At 37.2% G+C, this 18784-nt stretch overlaps 1 protein-coding gene across 3 annotated transcripts in view; it reads left to right on the top strand.

Annotated features, from left to right (window-relative positions):
• Window positions 1–18784, top strand: part of col11a2 (collagen, type XI, alpha 2) — a 58155-nt gene that overhangs the window by 12514 nt on the left and 26857 nt on the right. The window contains exons 3-8 of one of the 3 annotated variants that reach the window (XM_052135945.1): window positions 2147–2308; window positions 3020–3230; window positions 3738–3900; window positions 5156–5278; window positions 14533–14661; window positions 16789–17004. In XM_052135945.1, the coding sequence (XP_051991905.1) occupies window positions 2147–2308; window positions 3020–3230; window positions 3738–3900; window positions 5156–5278; window positions 14533–14661; window positions 16789–17004 (1004 nt within the window). The remainder of the gene's footprint in view (window positions 1–2146; window positions 2309–3019; window positions 3231–3737; window positions 3901–5155; window positions 5279–14532; window positions 14662–16788; window positions 17005–18784) is intronic. The other 2 variants (XM_052135946.1, XM_052135947.1) reach the window with 2 other exon arrangements.

Here is an 18784-nt window from a genome sequence, read left to right as displayed (position 1 = left end):
GATAAATCTAATCATGCGGCTTGCAGAGGAGACTTGTGCTATTGTTTTACTAAGTGATCAGACTTACTAGTTTCTTCTGGTGGATGATTAAACGGATGGAAAATCCCATAGACTTGCATTGAAGTAGGGACCTGAGTCATATCTAGAGAAGACCCGAATATCATAGAAACGTGGTTGTGGGCTCTTTTGACTTATAGCAACCACTCAGAACACCCTACCGCATTGCAACATACTGACAACTGCCCACAACAGACAACACCCTATAGCATGAGGGCAGCCACATCAGAAAATCCTAGTGGCAAACTGACAATTTAAAGTGAAAATTTTAGTCCTTGTCAAAATCTGTGAATATGCTACAGAATAAGCAATAATAGTGCCTCTGAATCATCCACAATGTCTAATTTTTAAATGTACTGTACTTACCTTTATTCCTACTTTCATATAAAATTTTACATAAACATTTTAAGCAGGGGACTGTTTTCTCACTTTTTGGGGTGGGGGGTCTCCGCCCCTTTAAAAGCTGTATGAACCATGAAGGACCAATGGGGAGATTTTTTTTTTTTTGGCTGAGCTCTCAAACAGTGGCATACATTGTGCACATTGTCCTCCTTTGGAAACTGATACAGGGACCAGAGACTTAGAGAGTCAGAGCTCTCTCATTCTTGTTGACCTCTCTCCCTGCATTTAATTTGGTTCACCTTTTGAAAATCACAGAAGCATTGCATTTAAGCTAGAAACTCTTTATGGGCTATTCCTGCACTCTTGAACTGCTGTCAGACTGTTTTCTCAGTGTTGAAATGAATATTGTACAGGCTCTTTATAAACATATGTCTTTTTATTTCAAGTGGCTAACTGTGAACACGCATTCTAATTAGTTTACATAAGTAGTATCCCTTGTTGCTGGTCTACAATATGTATTTGTTAGTTACTAAATACAAAATGACTTTACCACCCCACTGTGGTAACTACACAGACCATATTTTGGTCAATGTGGTTATAGGGACTGCAAATACTGGCAAAACTTTAGAGAAAAATGCCACCACTAATTTAAAACAAAAACAAAGATTTGTCAGTCTTTAGAAAGAGTGTATGGCAGTTTAAAATTCTAAACCTCAAATATGTGAACAATACATAGTAGCAGATGGCATCAGTGTAGCAGATGGCATCAGGATTCACTTGAAGCATACAAAGACAGACATTGCTGCCAAGAGCAATAATAAGACGGAAATAGACCAAAATTTAAAGCTTGTCTGTTTGGGGCATGTTGATTCAACATCTGTTTTCAAACCACTTTTCAAATGCACCATGGGAACTTTTGAATGTTTTGAGCCATCTAAAGTGGTGTTTGCAGAAACAACTGTATATTTAAAGTCAGACACATGTCTGACTTTTGGGATATATCATTTTGTAAGGCCCAGACTACAGAGAATCTATGCTGTTGATATTGTCAAAAATTTGAGATCCAAATGCATTGAAGTGAATGAAATGAAGTCCACTGGTTTTATGTGGGCGGATCATAATGTTTGAAATTATCAATTAAAAGGAATGTAATATTGATTACCACAAAAATTTATTTTGACTCTTAAAAAAAAAGCAAAAATCTGGGTTCCAGTGAGGCACTTGCAATGGAAGAGAATGGGGGCCAATTCATGAACATTAAAATACTCACTGTTTCAAGAGTATAGCCACAAGACATGACACAAATTTAACATGCATGTAAAAAGAGTGTGATAAACTCATGTACTCAGCTTTTGGTAAGTTATGGCCAATTTTATAACTTCATTACCATGACGATTTAATGTCAACAAACCCTAAAACGACTGTAAAAATGACAGTTTAAACCATTTTACAGCTAAAATAACATACAAGTTTAACAGAAGAATTAATGCAAGTGCATTTATAGAATTATATGGTTCATATTTCAGTGTTTAAAGACCCCATTCACTTCCATTGTAAGTGCCTCACTGTAAACTTTTTTTTTGTAAGAAAAGGAAGATGAATCTTAACACATTTTTGTGGCAATCAACAAAACTTGTATTGAACATGAAAAATTCCTTTAATGTTTAAATCTAATAAACTTTTCTCTCCAGTTGAATTTAGGATTTTTTCTTCTTCTTGAACACCAAACTATGTTTCCCCTCTAAAGATCCAGTTGATGTTTTGCGGGTGCTGCAGTTGCCTTCCCTCCCTGAAGGTGTGCAAAAGGTTCCGGGTTTCTGCACATCACGTCGAGCTGGTACTCCTGATCATGCCTACCGTATCACCAAGAAAGCCCAGATCTCTGCCCCCACTAAACAACTGTTCTCAGGTACATTCCTTAATATCTGATCATTTTGATATATGATATGATAATGGGTTGGATCATAGATCAAAAATAATTTCATATCAACACAAGGTGTGTTCTTATCAGTGGCCTAAAATCACTTCAGTCAAGATTTCTATAAAAACGGATATAACAGTCATACTGAAGTCACTTATGTTGTATGTTGGTATGTCTATGTCTAGAATATGAAAAGATGGGTTTATAATTGAAAGGTTTGCAAGGAAAAAGCTGAGACTTTTCGTGTTTAGCAATTTAATTTTGATTATAGAGAAGGGATTATATTAACTGAGAAACTAAATATATAATCTTAAATAAATTAATATTGTTGTTTTCTTGACAGCGTAATTCTCACACTCAAGGCTGTTTGTTTGCATGCTGTTTTATTATGCCTAAAAAGAATAGTGGGTTGTGAGTTCCAACCGTGTAATTACTCAAAACCCAAAACAGGATGAGAACTTTTCAGCAGCTTATGCAATTACCACTGGATCTGAATGTCAAGTTTGCTGTGATCCTGGAAGGAAAGTTTTTATGGATACCATTTATGCAGGTTGATTTATGAAACATGGGCCTCACTCTGCAATTGTTTTCTAACATTTGCATGTGCTTCCGACATATTTAAGATGCTTTGTTATCTCAGATTTCCAAGCACTGAATTTCAGATTTCTAATTTTTAAATCTCACCCATTTTTTTTGTAGGACGTTTCCCGGAGAACTTCTCCATCATGACTCTCGTAAAACCCAAGGCTGGTCTTCAGGCCTTCCTTTTGTCCATATACAACGAACAGGGCGTACAGCAACTCGGTCTAGAATTGGGACGCTCACCTATCTTCCTTTATGAGGACCAGAATCGCAAACCCGCCCCAGAGAACTACCCACTGTTCAGAGGGGTCAACTTGGCTGACGGCAAGTCAGTAACCAACTGTCCAAAAATATATCCAGAATCCAGAAAATTATAGTCTTTGTGACTTTCATTTTTTTTTTTTATTATTATTATTTTGTTTTCGTGGATCACAAAAGGAGATCTTTGGCAGAATGTTAGCCTCAGTTACCATTTACAGTACTTTAATTGTGTTGGGAAAAAATGTCATGAAGGTGAAAAGTGAATGAGGTTCCACAAAATAAACAAAGCCATGGATTTGGAGTAAAATAATGTTGACAGAATACATTATTTGGGTGAAATTTCCCTTTAAGCCAATCAATATGTAATTCTTAGTAATATATTTCACTTTCTAAACTAGGAAGCACATAAGCAGTGACTCAACAGTCTATTTCACTGGCCCTTGGCCATAATCCTTAAGAAATTATGTTACATAATAATGGGAAACCTAAAAACATTATATACATCCAGTACTTTATGACTTAATGCACCAAGTTCTCATGCACACTAACCTGCAATACATCTCACATCCTGTAGGTGGCACCGCATTGCTATTTCCGTGCAGAAGAAAAACATTACTTTGATTCTGGACTGCAAGAATCGCATCACCAAATCTCTGCCTCGTAGCAGCAACCCAGTCTTGGACACCAAGGGCATCACTGTCTTTGGGGCCCGTTTACTGGACGAGGAAGTGTTCCAGGTCTGATATGCTCAAAAAGTTCTTAATGCATGTTAAAACTCCACATAATAAATAAGTCACTGTCCTTAATTGTCATTTGTCAATCGCAAAACATTCTTAAGGAATTCTGTGAAAGACCGTTTTTGAGATCAACAAAGGACAATTAAGAATTTAGGGTGTTTTTATCATGTCAATTAGATTATGTGTTTATACTATAACACTGACGCAACAAGAATTGTAGTCAACAACATTAAATAAAAATGCACCCTATATACTTTCTTAATATTCATTTTTGATCGTATCATACATATTATTCCAAAGAATAAAAATGTTTGCCTTTGTTATCAAAATATATTAACTTGCTGTGCCTCTGAACTGACTTTTCAGCTGATGTCACCTAGGTAGGGCAGGCTATTGGTTAATGCTAACTTATAGCCTAATAGTTATTTAGCCATTGTTTTTTGGTTTTTATTGCAGGTAATACAGCCTAAAGTTTTTTCTTTATCACCTTTCCCAATTTCCACTACTTAGTAGGTTATTGTGGTGGCACGGTTACTCACCTCAATCCGGGTGGTGGAGGACAAATCTCAGTTGTCTCCGCTTTTGATCACGTGGCTCGTCGTGCATGACACCGCGGAGACTCTGCATGTGGAGGCTCATGCTACTTTCCGCGATCCACGCACAACTTACCACGCGCCCCATTGAGAGCAAGAACCACTAATCACAACCATGAGGAGGTTACCCCATGTGACTCTAACCTCACTAGCAACCAGGCCAGTTTGACCTGGCTGGAGTCACTCAGCACACCCTGGATTCGAACTCGCGACTCCAGGTGTGGTAGTCAGCGTCAGTACTCGCTGAGATACCCAGATCCCCAAGCCTAAAGTTTTTAAAAAAATCATTCTCTACAATTGACTGCAAACTCACTTTTAGTTCTGGCTCCATTCAAGTGTTGAACGCCCACTTTTCATGATCCAATCAATTCTCAATGGATAAAATCAAGTCCCGAGACTCCCTTCATTCTGTTTCACTCATAAATGTCAGATTAAAGTAAAATGGATTGCGAATGCTGTTTTATATGACATAATCAGTGAATGATATTAACATACAACATTTTTGCTTTCAGTTCACATCACAAAAATCTTAATCTTTGTTTTAATTAAATACACTTGCACAATGCTGTAGTATCCCAGATGCAATGACTTTGACCCCAATGATGTTTCATTCACAACTGATTATTGAACTGGCTTTCCTTTTCTTCTTCGGTTCCTTCCAGGGTGAGATCCAGCAGTTGCTGATCGCTTCCAACCCTCAGGCTGCCTATGACTTCTGTGAGCACTACAGCCCGGACTGTGATTCCACCCTGCCCAAAGTCCAGTCCCAGGACCCAAACACCTACGTGAGTACCACAGAACATTTTTCCAACACTTTTTTCCATTTGAGGGAGAACTTTGAGTAAAGTATCCTGATGTGAGATATACAAATGTTGTTCCATTACTAACAGGGTTTGATGGATAGTTTATATCTATTCTCAAGGCATCTGATTACCCTGCTGGAAAAAAAACAGGCTAGTATGGTTAGCTGGTCATCAAGACTGGCCAAGCTGATCTGTTTTATTGGTTTTAAATGGGTTTTAGGCAGGGACAGGTTTATGATTTCTGAGGCCCCAAGCAACCGACCAACCCAGAGCCCCATTTACATTTATGCATTTGGCAGACGCTTTTATCCAAAGCGACTTACAGAGCCCTTATTACAGGGACAAACCCCCGGAGCAACCTGGAGTTAAGTGCCTTGCTCAAGGACAAGGTGGTGGCTGTGGGGAAAGAACCAGCAACCTTCTGATTATCAGTTTACCAGTTATGTGGTTTAGACATATTCATTAAATTGATTTTAAATCATAAATTTTAATTCATCCTATAAGCTGTTGTAGACAAGTACATTCAAAATGTTTAATTAAATACAAATCTAGTTCAAGATAATTAATGCATGTTTTCCAGTTTTTTCCAGACAATACATTATAAAGCAATATTTACCTACATAGATTTTTACAAAACACTTTTTTATGAACAGGGTGCACAAAATCTACTACTTCACTCAATAACATTTTGAGTTGTTATTTATTGTTATTATAATCAAACAATTATAATTGTTGTCAAGTTTTCTTTATAATACAGTATGATACAGTCTTTCACGTGGAGTTTATATTCTGATGCTGCAGTGTATTGTTCATCATGTTGCAAAATGCTGTATTTTATGTAAGCATCGTAGACAACATTCGTAACAGTAAACATACAAGGAATGGCAGCCCCTCAGCAACACTAGTGCAGAAGAAAAAAAACATTGCTGTTTATCAAGCGCTGAAAATTTGCTTGGTGCAGAATAATCTGAAGTGAAATAGTGAAACAGAATGCAGGTGACTCGACATGTGTTTTTGAGACCTGAAGTTATTTTTAACTTGACACAGTGTCTAAAAATGTGCCGGTCCTGCGTGAGACGCCCCAATCCCCCAAAGTATGGAGCCCCACGCAATTGCGTGGTTTGCGTGGTGGTTAAAACCGCTACTGGTTTTAGGCACTCTCAGCTGGTTAGGATAAGTTACCAGCTAGCTGACCAGCTAAAAGCCAGCTTGGCCAGGCTGGGAGACCTGCTAAAAACTAAAACTGTTGTTGTTTTTTTAAGCAAATTTATAGTTTCTGAATGAATGCCACATATTTTATTTACTTTCTCAACAGAAAAACTACCAAATATTTGCTGTAGGATGTTTGACTTAGATTGGACGTGTGCTAAATGCTTGAATAAATATGGGCCGATGAAGGTCTTGTCAATGTAACACATCAGAATGCAGACTAATTATTTATATTACATACCTCTGAAAATCAACCTCTGCACTTTTTACAAAAATATAGTATTGTTAAATGTTTATGTAGTTTCCAGTAAGACCTTTTCAAGATTCATTAGCATGAGGCCTTCATTTTACACACTGTATTTAGAGCCCCTGCATTTTAGCTTACACACATCAACACATTTTCATGCATCCAAAGCTCATCAAAGGTGCTCTGTACTAATGCAGTCTCAGTTTGCATCAGCTATGTCTTATCTTTTCAGTACTGGTTGCTTTAATCTGCCTTTTGTGAGATTTACAGTATCTCTTATGAAAAACACATAAGAGATATGGAATTTCACTTTTTCATCTAAGCATGTATGGATTTGAAATGACTACAATATGTGCTGGTAAAATGGATGTACCTCTTTTAAACAGGAATATTTTTTGATTTTGCCAATAGCCTTTAGTGCCATGGCAAAACCATGAATTCCATATTTGCTTATTTTAGAAAACATTTTATTGGACCAATGTTTAATATGCCCTTGGTACAAGATTTGTTTTGATCCTTTTTCCCATATAAATGCAAAAGTTACTTTTTGGAGAACACTTTTCAAATGTGTTACTAAAGTCACCAAACTTCAATTTTATTCATGGGGTCTATAAAGAGATAGTTCACCCAAAAATGAAATTTCTCTTCTCATTTACTTATAAATGATGAGAATATTTTCATTCTTCAGTGAACCATCCCTTCAAATTAAGTATTTTATGAATGAGCTTTATTTCTGCAGACAGTGTACTCATGTGTTAGCTTTTAAGATGATGCATCTGTTTTCTTGTTCATTCAAGTTCTCAGTGTGTTTTGCAGTAATGCAATAACATAAATGTGTTACTCAAACTCATGAGTCTGATGAACAAATGATAAAAAAAACAATCATGCTTTCATCCTACCATTTCTAAGACCCTCATTTCTAGTTCCTGTATCTCACTCTACTCATCCCACACTTTTCTCTCCTCTCCACTTACTAGTCTCTTACTGAAGTCCTTCTTAAGTTTCTTGCCAATGTTCATTCTATCATTTTCTAGATTCCCTCACTTTAACTCACGTGCCCTCTCTCTCCTTCCCTGCATTCCTCTGGTTCTCTCTCTCTCTCTCTCTCTCCTTTCCCTCCATGTCTCTCAGTACTTTGATGAAGAGCGGGATGATTATGAATACCCCTATTATTATGAAGGAACTACCAATGCCCCTCCTGCCCCATCCAGCCCTCACTCAGTCCCGACCGGTGCCCTCATTGAACAGGTAAAGAGGGAGAGCGAGAATGGAGTAAATCAGAGAAGAGAGGAACAAAAGAGATGACGTAAGAGTAGAGTAATAAAGAAAAAATGGATTTGCATTTCCTGAAAGAAATATCAGTGCTTGCATGGTAGCAAAAGAATAACACACAACAGTGACTACCCAGTTTTCTGGAAGTACTGTATTTTTGGCATTCATTTTCTCCATTGTGATTTCAAAAAATTAATCAATAAAGATTTTTTAAGCCTTGACCTAAACCATCCAGTTCTGAGTTGAATCACAACATGACAAACTTTTATTTGAAGCAAAATAATGATATGAAAATAGAAGAAAAAGACTGTGAAAAAGTATAATTAGTATGATAATAATTAGTGTAATAATCAGTGTTATTTGAAGTTTATTGCAAATGATTAAAATATATACAAATGTAGAAGTAGTCTGAGTGTGAGTGTACATAAAGTGAAAGTGACTTATTCACAATGTTTCATGGTAATGGGATGGAGCTGCTGAGCGCTTTCTCATTTCCTTGATAAAATCGACTTCTCTGATTGGTGGTGGATTTAAGGAGGCTGAAATAAGTCTGTACATTAAGTGGTTCAATCTAAATTGATTGTAGAAGATAAATAGTTAGTGTTCGGGGTTTAGAACAAGCCAGAATATTTGACGAATGTCAATAAAGTGCTGCCTTATAAAAAAGAGGAGTATCAATACAATTATAACAGCTCAGCTCAAACAAAGAGTGATGTCACAATTGAGTGATGTCACAATTGGACTATGGATGTGTAGTTCTAAACTTTCAATTAATAAATTCATTCTTTAAATCAATAAATTCATCCTCTCTTTTCTGTTCACTCGTCTCTCGCATCGTCATATGTAACGTACCTTCTCTTTCTGTACGCCACCTCGTTTCACCATTACACTATATTGATGTTGTTTGAGTCATCATTTGTCAAATATTTGTAACTGTATTAGTGCAGAATGTTTGTGTTGATCAATTCATGCTTTTGTGTATGTGGACTTTAAAGGGGCACTGGAGGCACAGCTAAAGCAGTGCTGTTACGCACACACACACACACACACACACACACACACAGAGAGAGAGAGAGAGAGAGAGGGTTGTTTTAGTTCTTTTGAGTATGAATATAATATTTGGAATACATTTATATTTTTTGTATATAGAACAAGTTGTTTCTAGTTTCACTTTGATTGATTGATTTATTTGTTTGTTTGTTATTTATTTCAGTCATTAGAACAGAATAGTTCAGGTAGCTCAGTTTATCACCACTGTTTATTCTTCGTATTTGCATGACATTACTCTTCCTGAAAGCTGGTTTTATTCTTTCATACATATATTTGCATGTTTTCACATTTCATCTGCTGTGTCTTCACTCTGGTCTGTTACTATGTACCACCAGCGTCTGTGTCCATGTGTTGAATCGTATCCATTTCTTCACTTCTTGCCCTGCAGTAGGTTTACTTTCACTTTGGCCAACTTTTTACTCATTTAGTTTTGTCTTGCCTGCCTTGTGGACAGTCAAATATGTGCCCTCTTCAATGTTGAAATAGCTTGAATTTATTATGTGTTTTACTGTGATTCTAGTTTAATTTACATAAAAATGTGTCAACATGTAGATTAGTCTTCAGTTGAGATGCCTGTTTTATACTCTGTACAATTTTTGCTTTTGCTTGTCATCTCATCTTGGGACGTCTAAGCCAGTAGTTCTCAACCTGGGGGTCGGGGCCCACTAGGGGGCCTCAGCACACTTCCAGGGGGGCTTCAAAATCTCTTAAAATGATTTAAAATATTATAGATTATTGTAATTTTTATATAATTATTATAATTCAACTTATTGAAAATGCTAAATATTTAATAACTCCCTTCAACAGCTTGCTTTTTATGAAGAATATCCAGTTCTAGACATTTCTGGAATCATAAGTTGGATATATAAGGAAATATAATATAATATCTCTTATAATATAAATATCTAAAAGCCTCCCATGTAGGCCTTCACATATTTTCTCTGACAATGGGGGGCCTTATAGAGTCAAAAAGGTTGAGAACCATTGGTCTAAGCCATTTAACAGAGCCTTCACAATGATTCATGAAAAATAATTACAATATTAGAATCCATATAAGAAATCGTTAATGTTATATGCTTAAAGGAATGTTACGGGTTTAATACATGTTAAGCTCAATTGACAGTATTTGTGGCATAATATTGATTACCACAAAGTTCATTTAAACTCATAAATCGCTGATACAGTGAAGGAGGCCATTAAAGTAATTGGAGCCAATCCATAAATGCTAAAATACACACTGTGTAACCGCCAGTAACACCACTAAATCCCTGATTTTGTCACACTTACAGCAAATCATGTTAGCATGTATAATGTTTAGGTCTCATGCCTGTACTTTTGAAACAGTGTGTATTTGAATGTTTATGGATTGGCCTCATTCACTTTCATTGTAAGTGCCCTTTTGTAACCACAACCTTTACTTTAAAAAAATATAAATAAACAAAGTCTGTTGATTGAGTTTACAGGGATAGTTCAATCTAAAATGAAAATGCTCTCATCATTTAGTTACCCTCAAAAGAATGACTTTCTTCCTTTCTGCAGAACTCAAATTAAGATTTTTAGAAGAATATCTTAGCTTTGTTGGTCCACACAATGCAAGTGAATGGGCACCAAAATTTTGAAAAGGTCCAAAAGCACATAAAGGCAGCATATAAGTAATCTACAAGACTCCAGTGGTTAAATCCATATATTCAGAAGTGATATGATAAGTGTGGGTGAGAAACAGGTAAATATTTAAGTACTTTTTTGCTTGTAATTCTCCTTCTTGCCCAGTAGGTGGCAATATGCATGAATAATTGGAATCACCAAAAAACACAAGAAAAAAAGAGTGTGAAAGTGAAGGTGGAGATTGATAGTAAAAAAAGACTTAAATATTGACCTCTTTCACACCCACACTTGTTATATTGCTTCTGAAGATATAGATTTAACCACTGGAGTCTTATGGATTACTTTTATGCTGCCTTTATGTACTATTGGGGCTTCAAATGTTTGGTCACCGTTCAATTTGTATAGACCTACAGAGCTGAGAAATATTTCTAAAAATCTTCATCTGTGTTCAGCAGAAGAAAGAAAGTCATGCACTTTTTGGGTGAACTAACCCTTTAACTTTAAATTGTGTTGAACCTGAAACATTCCTTTAAAAACAAAATATATATATATATATATATATATATATATATATATATATATATATATATATATATATATATATATATATATATATATATATATATATATTATATATATATATATATATATATATATATATATTTTATGATGTGACACTGGACTAATTGATCAATAATGTGACACTGATTAATAATCAATCATAAAAATAGTCAACAATAAATTTGCCCCTTTCCCCCTGATTTAAAAAGATTAATCGATTGTAAAATTACTGTTTGTTGCAGCCTTATATGGCACTTGTATGTACCATTGTGAAGGTATTTATGATAGGATAATGAATGGTGTGACCGGATAATCTCACTTCCTTCATCTATATATCTCTCCCTCCTTGCAGTTGGGCAGCACAGTATACCAGCCATGCATCAATTTTATCAGCATATGCTTAATTTAAGCATATTTCAACCCAGTGCCTCAGCATTACGTCCCCATGCGCACAACATGCTGCTTTTTTAATGTGGAGAATGGCATTACTGGAAAAAAACAGTGTAAATTGTACAGTTATGACCAATTAAATCTGATTTGAACTTTTACTGTATCCAGTAATGCCAGAAAAATCTCAGTCTGCGCAAATGATCTTGAATTCATTGTGTGTCAAACACCAACTCATTGTCTCTCTCTCTCTCTTTCTGTCCATCCCACTGCTTTCAATCCCACCCACCCCTGATATCTTCCTCTCTCTGTCCTTTTCTCATTCACTCTCTTTCCAACAATTCTGACCATATAAAATATGACACTTAAAAACAAATAAATAAAAATAGGACAGCAAGGCTAACAATGGCAAAGCTAATAAGTCCAAACCTGCCCCAACCAAACCCATCCCTGGTGCCAAGTCTGCTCCTGAGAAGACTAAATCTGCTTCAGCTAAACCAGCTAAAGCCAAACCTACTCCAACAAAACAAACCCCAAAACCTGCCAAGCCAAAACCTACTGCAGCGCAAATGTTGCTTTCAAAAATCAAACCTACCTTAGCTTCAAAGCTAGCACCCAAACCAAAAGCAACATCAGCCGCAAAGAACGCCAAGAAAGCCAATGATAATGGAAAAGCAGTTGTGGATAAAACAAACAATGCTCAGGGAAAAGTAAATGGTAATGGCAATGGCAATGGCAATGGTAATGGTGATACTAAAGTAAATGGCAACCTGCCAAATGGCAAGGCCAAAATCAATGGGGAAGCCAAGGCTGGCAGCAGTGCCAAAGCTAATAACAATGGCAATGGGAAAGCAGCTGAAGCAAAAAAAACAAACGGCAATGGCAAATCAGCTGACAAGGCAAATGGCGAAGCTAAGGCTAATGACAATGGTGCAAAAATGGCAAAGATTGAAAAGACAACAGTGAGCAAAGTAACAACAGCAAAGAAATCAGAGACAACCAAAAAGACCACCAAAACAGTGACAAGCGAGGTGAAAGCAACGAAAAGCGAGACTGTGAAAGCTAAAGCTAAAGAGGTCAAACCAAAAGTAGCAAAACCTGAAGTGTCCAAATACAAGACTGAAAAGGTGAAAGCCAATCAAACACCCAAAAAGCCTAATGTGACCAAAACGGCGGTAGAGAAGGCCCAGACCAGAAGTCAAGGAGGTCAAAGTAGCAGCTGTAACTCAAAAGCCTGTTGTTTTCAAACCTGCACCTGCGCCTTTGCCTGTCCCCATTCCTTCAAAGCCCAGGGTGGTGTTGGATGTCAATATCGTCAAATCCATGTCCAATACTTTCCCGCCCTTCGACAAGGCTGCTGTGAGTGGCCGGACCATCTCGTCTTCAGAATTACCCAAGAAGAAACCAACCAATGGTTATCAACAGGTACAAAATCAAGAGCCCGAGTTGGCTATCCAGAGCTGTATCTCCAACCTCATTTTCCCAGTTTAGGACTGCATTCATAAACAATCCCAAAATACGTGCTGATCTGGGTCTACACTGAGAATAAACATGGTAACAAATTCAACATACTTTGTGGTGCTTTGTGAATGTGGTTCTATATCTTACCTTTAGGTTTTGCATACATTTGTGGGTTTTTATACAGTACATTTTTAATGCAATTTTCCATAAAACTCATCAGAAAGACCATTCCAGTTAATGAGCTTCACCAACTTCAGGTCCTGTACTTTCCCACAAGCTAGACCAGCACCAAACAAGAATAAATGAGTCTGGACCAGAATGGAAATTCATGCTGGTCTAAGTTGGTCTTTCCAGTAGGGCAGCAATTTGTAAAGGAAACATTGGCCATTTTTAATCTACAATTGACAATAAATCACTCTTCCTGAAACTTGTTCAACTCCGGATTTAAAAAAAAAAAGTAAAATCATAAAGGTACCTTGATTTTGACCAGCTGTGAGGTTGGAGACATACAGACTCACTGGATCTTCTCCACACTGTCATATATCAAATGATCTGCGCGATCATGAAACGAATATGATAAGCGGTATTGACTGTTTCATCACCACATGGCTATTTGTACCGTCTTTTGTTTGTCATCCATTTTATTCCCTGTCACTCAAAATATACATGTCCTTACAGCTCCATAACTTGGGTAGTTTGTAGAATGTAGATGTACAAATTAGAGCATGTGAACCTACAGAATAATGAGTTTTAGGTATAGAGCTCAATGTTACACATGACACAACGAGTCTCTTTTCTCAATCTTACATTTTCAATTTCAACCTCTTTCTCTTGTATGTGTTGTTAAATATGCTGTCCACTTTTATTTGAATTGAATAGGTGACAAGCAGTTTCACAGAAAAGATCTTATTTAAAAGAGTAACTCTGTGATACTGTGCTCTATTATTAACAATGTCTCTTATGTCTTTGTTAGAGACCTGTCCCATGAAATTTGGAAAAAATGTCCAAAAAGGTGTGTCCATAGTGTTTCAATGGAAATGACCATTGACACTAATGTCACCAACTGTAAAGTCAAGTTCTGACTCAAAGGTGACTAACTTGACTTCACTTTTTCCTTGACATGGCAATGTGGCTTATTGAACCACTTCAAATCGGAAGGAAATTCGGTCTTGGACAGCAAATCTTGGTGATTTATGCCAAGATTTTTGAGTCCATCTGTAAAAGTTTCCTGTTCTGATTTAACTATGAATCGAGAGCAATTGCGTTTTGCCACAAGACATCGTCTTGACAGACATGTTGTCTTGGCAAAGGCACATTGGTCTCTTCTCTCTGCTTGTAACAAGTTCATAAGACCTGAGCTTGTTTCGTACTAATTAATCTCTCCCCTTCAAATCTGCTTACCTCCTCCCCCAACTCCACCCACTTCTTGGCCTCCTCCAATCAGGATGTAGATCCTGCTTATTCTGAGGCTGACCACACCCCCACAGAGACTGATTATTATTACACAGTAGAAGAAGAGGCGAGTCCACAGCCAGAGAGTGATCTGACTGGATATGAAGAAACCATTACACAGGTAACCCACACCCATTAGACAACTGGGAGAGATGGAACAGTTTCTAAATAGCTCGCTGTCAAATTACTCTAAATCATTGGAGGTGAGACCAGCCTTATCTTAACTTAAAGACCCCACGAAATCGCTAATAAACTTTATTTTACGTCACAGCCATGAACTATGACTTAATGTGTTTTAATATCTGCTAAAAGAAAATCTTGTCAACTCCGTTGTGTACACTAGCATATAAATGCTCTCAAAGCTAACGTTTACAGACTAAAAACCACAAATCTCGCATTTTGATTTCATGGGGTCTTCAAACACAATATTTTACCCTAACAATTAACAATTCTCCAGCCACTTGTGCCAGAATAAGTGCTGTACTTAATAGTCAAATGAACGCATAGCATCCATTTGATACAATATTCTATTGTGATTCTTATTTAACTTGTCTCAAGATTGTGCCTTGTTCCTATATCAAAGCTGGATTTCTCATCTATGCACCAGTTGTTGACATACAGTAAGAACTGAAATCTTGAGAAACAGTGATCACACTGGAATGGTACAAATATGGAATGAAAACCATGCATTCATTGCTGGACAGTTTCTTTTGGAAGTCAGATATTTTGGGGGAGTCACACTTACAGTACTGCTGATCAGTAAGGTTTGAGATACTGATACAGATAAAAATCATATTTAAGAATATCTACTGTTAGTGATGGAATAACTAGGCTTGTTTAGACCTATCTTAAATCTCTGGAGTTCAAAAGACATTTTTTGTGTAGAGTGGGGCTTCACTTTTTATTTTCAGGTTTGTATTTATGTATAAGTAGGGTTGCTGAGAAGTAGTTTGGAAATGGATAACCTAAATGGCCATTAAGTTTAAAGAAAGATGACGAGACAACAATACAATGGTAAGAAACTAGCAGGAAGTAGTGCTTTAGTTCTTGCCTCGAAGGAAGTGTGTTGCTATAGATGTGAGGTGTTCTGTGTTCTCATTTTCAAATAAATGTATGGATGTACAACAAAATCAAAATCAAAGATCACCTGAAAAGTGCTGCCTTCACAGGCTGTGCACAGAGGTAGGAATGCATTAAGTCATGTTAAAATCCAATCTCTGAAACATCCTGTCCACTAAGAAGCCTATTTCTGGATGGTTTGAAGGCAGCATAGATCTATTCTTGACTGCCAATGATATACCACAATCCAAAAAGTATATGTATCAATGGTATCTGATGGAGTTGAAATGAACTGAATTTGTTGTAGATCAAAAAAACATTAGACATGACATTATAGTGCCTTGAAAGCATGTCGAAACCAGTTGCCTCAGGAGGTACCTTTATACGAAAATGCTACCTTGGAAGTCATTGACAGCCTTTGGAATTCAGACACAGCCTATGACTTCATTTGAGGCACAACACTCGAACTTCATCAGACATTTTGGCTTAATAACAGATGCTTAGTCAATGTCTAGAGGGCTGAGAGAATGAAAGGAGAAATGGACGTAAGAGAAGACAGCTTTCTTATACTAAGCAATAAAATGTTGAAAGCGACAATAGATTATTACTGTAAAAATGTAAAGATACTTGAGGCACCATTTGGATTTACTCATGTGGAACCCCATGTAGAACCTCTAGGCATCCTTTAAAGGAGCATCAAATATTATTTTATGTTCACCAGTAACTTCAATATATATTTCAAGTTCCTTAAAGTCTTTTCCTCGTGGTCTAACTGAAGGAATTAACTGACAGTCTTGAAGGAACTAAAACTAAGTTGTTTAGAGAACTGAAATGGTGTTTAGAGGTTCAGAGGATGTCAGAGGGTACTTCAAGTCTGACATCCAAGTTACTCCAAATGGAGCCTTGAGAATCTTTAAAATTTTCAGTATTTCAAATCAGGTTGAGTATATGTGTGTGTGTCTGTAAAACTGTGCCCGTGTCTTTCTTTATCTGTATTGCAACAGGTAAGACTTATTATTATGTCTCTCTGCCCTGTCCTTTTCATTTTTCTCTCCATTTTCCCATACTCTATCCATTTCTGCCCCATCACACCAAATATTCTTCCATTCCTCTTATTACATCTCCATCACTATGCACTCCACCTCTACCTGCACCTCTACCCACCTCTTCTTCCAATGGTACACCCCAGGTTGATGAGCCTGTCCCGGGTGAGGAGACAGATCTTACAGGTGTTGAAGGGGAGTCTCAGACGCCAGATGAGCCCTTCACTGAGGAGTACATAACCAGTGACTTTGGAATGAAGGAATATGACTATTCCTACAAGGACTACAATGAACCCATCTCTGAAAGCAAGACAGAAGACAGCCTAGGTCCCGCCCTGTCCGCTGTGACAGATGAGGGGGGCGTAAGTTACTTTGTGCTTTCCAACAAATTTTCTTTCAAGCTTTGAGGAAAGCTGAAATTGAATTTGCTATGGCTTCACATCTTGGAAACTTGCAGAGGCATCTGGCAGGTAAATGTTAAGATCAGCTAAGCCAACTCTCTGACTTGAAGTCAGCTAATTTGCACTCAGGGAGGAATTCACTAATGTTCTCAGTGTTGTTTTAGCACCTGATTATCTTAAGGAATTATGCAAGTCAGGTTACAACGCAATCAGACATACTTTATTTGGACTGTACGGCATCACTCCACCACTGTAATCCAGAAGCTGGAATCAGCTTTTAAAATTTGCTTTAAAAAGTATGCTTGACTGCACTGTGCATTTGGGATATTTGTGCACTTATAGCTACCATACTAGAACATATATATAGGCCTATGTGGGTAATGGACCCTTTTCATAGACTGTAATGACACTTTCCTGCCTCATTTAGCAGCTTAAATCTAGCAAACGAAATCTGAGTTACCACAGATGCGGTGAGGTTTCTAATACAGCTGCTGAGAGAGTGAAAGTAAATCTACCATCTCTTTTCTGACTGTCGTAATCCATCGATCTCTATTTTGTTCTTTATTTGGAAAGTTGTGGAAGTGTAATTGTGCCATTTTTCTATTGATGTTGGATCAAATGGTTAAGCAAAAATAACATTTTGCATGGTCTCCCAGTTACTCTCATTCATCGCTATCAAAGTGTACCCTACGGTCGTTTCGTCCGTCCAAAACCCAGAAGTGTGAAAAGGGTCCATATAGTGCGACGTTAATTGCACCAGGCAAATAGCGCTGACAGTTGTCAATCCAGATCATTCTATAATAAGCCTCATTTGAATAAAAAGGAGGCGTGTTTGTCCAGAAAATAATGACAATTACTTTATTTTAATGTGCATGATGCTGTATTTTACTAGCACATACTGCATATTGCCTGGACAAGTTGGACTGCGGTTAGACAGATATTTGCATTGCTAAAGAGGCTCAAATGTTTCGTGAATTCACCCCTCAGTGTTTACTTATACTAAATCAAGTTTGCCTAGAGTAATGTGTGAGCAATCAACAGAGGAAGGTTCCCCTGTTAGCTAGACTTGTCCTTCACAAAACTTGAACACTGATCCATTGTAACCTATCTGCACAAGATTCCTCTGCAAGTCTGCATAGAGTGCTTGGTTTAGTATTGCACTATCATAATTGGTTGACTCAGATCTGATCTGAGACATGACTACAATTTCATCAGTTCTTGATCAGCATAAAAGAGCAGCATCTTCCTGGAAGGGCGCCTGCACTGTTTCTGCTCCCTAGAGCTCTTCAGTATGTGTTAATGTACTGTCAGCATTAGATCACGTTACATATGGAAACTAGTTTTAAAAAGTTGCTTCAGTCTCTAATGTACAGGACTGCAAAGCATGTTGGACATTTAGATGGATGCCATCACAACAGCAGAAAAGTGTAATATTTAAGCCATTGCTCAACTATTTAAGTGACTTATATCCTTAGAAAATACATGTAATTGTCGGTCATGAAAGGTGGATGGCACAGCATGATGAAGTCTACATGGTAGCTTTCAATCTCACGTGAGTTTTGCTGAACAAGGGTTACCATCTAGACCGAACCATATATCTTCAGTGTCATTGCTACATGGCAAGGACTCCCATATTATGGGAAATAGGTCACACCCTTAACCACAAAATGAATTGTAATGCAGGTAGGTATACAATGCTCAGCTAGTACTGTACCTCCACAGCTACAGCTGCATTTTAAAC

The sequence above is a fragment of the Xyrauchen texanus genome, chromosome 10 (genome assembly GCF_025860055.1).
Source record: "Xyrauchen texanus isolate HMW12.3.18 chromosome 10, RBS_HiC_50CHRs, whole genome shotgun sequence".
Classification (NCBI taxonomy): domain Eukaryota; kingdom Metazoa; phylum Chordata; class Actinopteri; order Cypriniformes; family Catostomidae; genus Xyrauchen; species Xyrauchen texanus.
Note: the sequence above shows the minus strand (reverse complement) of the source record. Positions and strands in the feature narration are given on the sequence as shown.